At 39.5% G+C, this 6,000-nt stretch overlaps 1 protein-coding gene across 7 annotated transcripts in view; it reads right to left on the bottom strand.

The window, feature by feature from the left end:
• The window catches only part of TIPRL (TOR signaling pathway regulator), a 32,160-nt gene continuing 26,160 nt past the window's right edge, over positions 1 to 6,000 (bottom strand). For 6 of the 7 annotated variants that reach the window (XM_023247350.2, XM_023247351.2, XM_045048671.1 and 3 more), the window contains exons 6-7: positions 2,494 to 2,556; positions 1 to 1,577 (exon numbers count right to left, since the gene is read on the bottom strand). In XM_023247350.2, coding sequence (XP_023103118.1) covers positions 1,434 to 1,577; positions 2,494 to 2,556 — 207 coding nt within the window. In that variant the 3' untranslated portion in view covers positions 1 to 1,433. Of the gene's footprint in view, positions 1,578 to 2,493; positions 2,581 to 6,000 lie in introns of those variants that run through there. The other variant, XM_045048672.1, reaches the window with a different exon arrangement.

Below are 6,000 nucleotides of genomic sequence, written 5' to 3'. Positions count from 1 at the left end.
TCAGTAATTCCTTATTGTTTATTCTTTTCTTACAAAAAGACACTTGGAACAAATAAATATAAAATGGCATACGTCTTATTTAGCAATGGGCAAATACAGGTTTTTCTGGGTACTGTCCACAGGGATGAACTAAAGGAGCTTCCAGAAGTGCCCTCATCCTATCAGCTTTCCACCCTCTGTTTTAAAAAAAAAAAAAAAAAAAAAGTCAATTCTTTTCATTCCTCACAATTTTCAACAATGGAGTCTCAAAATAAGTAACCTAACCCTGACTCAGAGACAAAGACATCTGATTCAAGGTCAGCACGTATATAATGACGTTGCCCCGAAACTTCAACGAATGAATATTGAGTTTTCATTTCTTGTATCTTGTATGAATAAAGAGTTTATTCTGTTCAAATCTGCATGGCAAATAAAATACAACAGAAAGCTGAGTACAATATATACACTTTTCTGTCCTAAGAGAAAACATTAAATACAGGTATATTTAATATACAGTGAACATGCCATGTATTTTCTTGAAGCCAACAAAATCCCGATTTCCTATACCCTGCAGGTGATGCAGAAGGCAAACGAATACCAAAATCACTTCTGACAAAATGTAGCTAACAAAATTAGCTAGACGGTAATACAAATTCAATATTCAATGGATTTATTCATTCCACGGTTGCATGGAAAAGGAAGTAAAAAACGTCAAGTACAAGTAGAACCACACATAAGAAAAAGCACCTACGGACGGAGGAGGGACAGCTCTGGGAGCCTGCCTGGGAGAGGCACACCTCGCTCAGGTGTTTCCACGGACAGAACACCCTAGTTCGCCAAAACCCTAGGTTACTCAGTTCTGGGTCTGAAATCTTCTCTAAGACGTCAAAAGTCAATTTAAACATAGAGGGGAGAGATTTTTTTTTTAATCTGTGGGTAAAGATCATGAAGGTCTGACACTGATTTTCCTAAAAGGCAACTCACGACTCTCCAGAAGTACGAATAAACATCAAAAAGCCCAAAGTAAAGAGCTAGTACATCAACATGCGCGGTCAGGAATCCCGTGAAAGTCACAAGGTGCTGCGGTTCCGTGATTTCCACGAACCTCCTCCTGGGAGAAGACCGTGTTCCGTGACGGATGCGGATTATGCCCACTGCTCACGAGACATACACCCATCGAGACTCGTGAGATCCTGCTTGGTAACAATTTAGAAATCCAAATTTGGCTCCAGAAAATATAAATCTGGAATAGGACTCTGCAGATAGACAATACAAGTAGCAGTTGAGTGGAACCTGCCTGCAACAATCCTGTATTTACTTTTTTTTTTTTCCTTTAAGGCTACAGAAAATCTGCACATAGACAAGGCGATTAATTCTCATAATAAAAATACCCCCTCCAAGGAGCTAAGGTCTCCAGTCAGATTCCATGGTGAGTAGATGTCGTGTGGCACGTTCTATTCCACAGGTGTACTTTCTGGTGAGTCTGCAGGCTTAGGATCCATTCTTTCCGGGAACAGTAGCTTCTCACAAACCGCCTCCTTTATTGGTAAATACTGTGATATTTCGTTGGGTTCCGTGAAGAGGGAAGGTGAAACGTGCTGGGAGATACAGAAGTCGTATGAGTATATATTCAGTCACTGCACGGATACTTTTTGGAAATGCTTTGGTTCAGGCATGCATAAAGCATGCCAATTCTAAAATGAGTGGCAATCGACGTCTATGAGGATGTATAGGTGTTTCTAATGAGAACGGGTATCTCGTTACTGGATCATTCAGCCCCGTTACCGAATGACTTCCTCAAAGCTCACAGGGATATATTATTTATAACGCTCCCACAGATGTATTAAGAATTTAATACATCTTAATCCAATCCCCTTTCCCTGCCGCTTTTGTACCTTGAAAGCACTAGCCTTCGGGTAGAGCCCCGTATGGTGTCTATGCCAGACTCTTAAGTAACTTTTCTAACCCACGAACGTGCTCCCCCCAGCAGGAAACAAGCGCTAGGGGTGAAAAAGAATAACAAGTTTGCAGAAAGGTGGCACCTGGGAAACAACCCATTACAGAATCCTACAGACTTGGAGAAGCCCTTTACAAGTCCCAGAGGGGCAAGAAAATCAAGGACGTTAGGTGAAAACAAGTTACGGTACAGAATTACCACACTTTAAGAAAAAAATCAGAAAAGCAGACTGGGTAGAAAGAAGTTACGGGGGGACGAGGCGCTAAGTGGAATGAACATCCAATTGGTGCCAGCACCAGACCCACCGCCAACCAACTCTGGGTCTGTTTTTCCACCATAAAAAGTGGAAATTAGATTGGATGATGGTGCTGCTACCCATAACAACCCTGTCCTGGTATCTGGGGTGAATTCAGAGAAGTTACGCTCCAGGAGGCTTTATCTTATAGGTGGGCTTATTGGGTGAATCGCTAGATCTAGGGCGGCAGATGTGGCTGGAAATATACAAAATGAAACATTAAAAGTCAACTTCTAGAGAAACTGGTATTTAAACAGCGTACCATTAAATTAGCAATTTTGCTCTCTCGTGATGTATATTCTCGTAACATGTAGGTCTTGTCCGCCTATGTGGAAAGATAAAAAAAAGGCTGCAATAAATATTTCTATTGTTACAAAATAGTTTCTATTAAACAGAACCACCTATGACAACAGAACAGGTTGCAAAAGCAGCATAGAGACTGATAAGAGTATCTTATTCTGTAATGAGATAACTAATCTCACCAAGAATTTGGAATTATTGATTCCCATCTCTATAAATCACAGTGATAGCATATGTAAACAGATTTGATAATTACCAACTAAGAGAAACACAGCCAAAGTTTTACTATGAAAGAAAGTATGTATATTTACAAATGAGATATGCAAGAGATTTTAATATTATTGCATGTTTGGAACTATACCTTTTCCTTAAGCTATAGTATCTACTTACATAACCAGGCTACTCTTATGTTTAAAAAAACAAAACAAAAGAAAGCTTTGCCAAATTTTATTCCCTCCTATTTCCACAAAATTCTTGTCAAATTGCTTATTTAATAAAGCAAGTTTTTGGTACTTCAATTTTTCCCATTTATGACTTTTTACTTATGTATTTAAGTAGTCGCCATGCCCAATATGGGGCTTGAACTCACGACCCTGAGATTAAGAGTCCTATGCTCTACTGACTGAGCCAGCCAGGCACCCTCCATTTACAACTGTTTAAAATTAGGTGTTAGAGGGGCGCCTGGTGGCTCAGTTAAGCATCTGACTTTGACTCAGGTCATGATCTCACAATTTGTGAGTTCGAGCCCCGGCGTTGAGCTCTGTGCTGACAGCTCAGAGCCTGCAGCCTGCTTCAGATTCTATGTCTCTCCCTCTCTCCCTCTCTCTCTCTCTCTGCCCCTCCCCTGCTTGCACTCTGTCTCTCTCTCAAAAATAAATAAACATTAAAAAAATTTTTTTAATAAAATTAGGTTTTAAAAAGCAATGTATTACAATTTGTTTTTTGGTGAAACATTATTCAATAAAAGAAAAATCACATAAGATTAAACTCCCTTAAAGTTTTATCCTTTTTTTAATTTTAGAGAGAGAGTGCAAGCCGGAGCCTGGGGCAGAGGGAGAAAGAGAGAATTTCAAGCAGGCTCCACACTCAGTGCAGAGCCTGACATGGGGCTCGATCCCACGACCCTGGGATCATGACCTGAAGCTGAAATCAAGAGGCTCAACTGAGCCACCCAGGCACCCCAATTTTTATTCTTTTCTATCAATAAAAACACATTAATGCTTAAGGAAAGAAAAATTAGATGATATAAAAGTATAATATATAAGTACAGCTTCTATAGATAATACTATCTTTAACTTAGAAATCTCTACACAAAATCTTACATAGATTCATACTTGCTTTTTTCTTTTAAAAATTTTTAATGTTTATTTTTGAGAGAGAGCACAAGTGGGGGAGGGGCAGAGAGAGAGGGGGACAGAGGATCGGAAGCAGGCTCCGTGCTGACAGCAGCCAGACTGATGCAGGGCTTGAACTCACAAACCACGAGATCACAAGCTGAGCCGAGGTGGGACCCTCAACCAACCGAGCCACCCAGGTGCCCCCATACTTGCTTTTTAAAATTCAACACTGAGGGGCGCCTAGCTGGCTCAGCTGGTTAAGCGTCGAATTCTTGGATTTTGACTCAGGTCACGATCCCAGGGTTGTGAGACCAGCCCCACAACGGAACCCGCTCGGGATTCTCTCTTTCCCTCTGTCACTCCCCGGCTCGTGCATGCACGTGCACTCTCAAAAATAAATGAACGAATGTTTAAAATTCAACACTGAGATGCAGATCTTTATGTATCAGTTAAATACAACTCTGCCATTCATTTTAATGGATGTATACTTTTCTACTATATGGATATAAATTAAACAATTTAAATCAGTGCCCATTCAGTGGGCATTAAGCTCCTTCTCTCCTTTTTGCTATTATAAACAACAGCATTGCCATGAACATTCATATATATATATGTATGTGTAGATACATTTATATATAGATACACATACATGTGTGTATATATACATTATGTATAATATACATAATGTATATATACATAATGTATGTATATGTATATATGTGTATATACATATATACTGTATATATATACTGTATATATATATTATATATATAATATATATACATATATGCATATATATACATTATATATATATAAATGTACAACTGCCTGATTAATATTTGCAGATTACTGTATAAGAATGATTTTAGGATAAATTCCTAAGAAATACTGTTGACTTAAAGCATAAGCATTTTTAAAACTTAGATTTCATCTTTTCTGAAGAAGAAAAATGCAGTCTATCTTTAGTACTTCGCTACCACTTATTAAAAAAAAAAAAAAAAAAGAAAAAGTAAAAGATCAGTTGCCATGGTATTTCAAGGAAAAAAGCCCCACCCATCTATAAGTGCAGGATTTGGGAAAACACCAATCCAACCTCACCCTACTGGGTACAAATCTTACTTCTGCCACCCAATAACTGTGTAACTCGGGTAAGTTACTTACTCTGTCTTTGCTGTAGTTGCCACAGCTATAAACAGCGATGATAACGGGACTTATTTCACAGGGTGGTTGTGAGAGTTCACCGTTCCTAGGACTGCCCAACTGGTACTGGTGTTCCCTTCGCTAAGTCACCATTCTACATGATCACAGATCTGAGGGTACAAATCCATTCCACAAGGACAGGCTGCTATAAGCTATCAGAAGACTTTTCATGCCTTCAATTTAAGCCTCCTCCTTTTTTTAACTTTTCTGAAAACCTTGTATGTTAACAGTTCCTTCAGAGGTGAGTACAGAGCTTTCAAACTTTAGAGCAACTATCAAAATGATTATGTAATACAAATTTCAGTAGGTCATGTGATTGTTGTTTTGTTTTGTTTTAAGTTTATTTGAGAGAGAGACCATGATCGGGGAAGGGGCAGAGAGAGAGGGAGAGAGAGAATTCCAAACATGTTCTGTGCTGTCAGCACAGAGCTCGACAAGGGGCTCAATCCCACGAACCGCGAGATCATGACCTGAGCTGAAATCAAAAGTCAGACGCTTGACTAAATGAACCACCCAGGTGCCCCCTCGTGATTGGTATTTTTAATATCAAGACATTATATAAACAATACATATGATACACAAAGGTAAGAGTTAAGGGACAGGTTTGGTTTTTTTTTTTAAGTTTATTTTGAGAGAGAGGGCGAGCAGGGGAGGGGCAGAGAGAGAGAAAGAGAATCCCAAGCACAGTCTGCACTGTCAGCACAGAGCCCAATGCAGGGCTCGATCTCACGAACTTGAGATAATGACCTGAGCCCAGATCAAGACCTGGATGCTTAACTGAGTCACCCAGGCACCCCAGGGACAGGTTTCTTAAACACAGCTTAAGTACACATGAAGTTTTTAAAAAGGCACCAGACATCCTCTACTGGGGAGGAACACCGGGGAGTGTCTTTCAGAAAACATTTTCAGCTACCAGAACTTTCAGAAAGGAA

This window comes from Felis catus, chromosome F1, assembly GCF_018350175.1.
Source record: "Felis catus isolate Fca126 chromosome F1, F.catus_Fca126_mat1.0, whole genome shotgun sequence".
Lineage (NCBI taxonomy): Eukaryota > Metazoa > Chordata > Mammalia > Carnivora > Felidae > Felis > Felis catus.
This window is presented reverse-complemented; position numbering and strand designations above follow the sequence as displayed.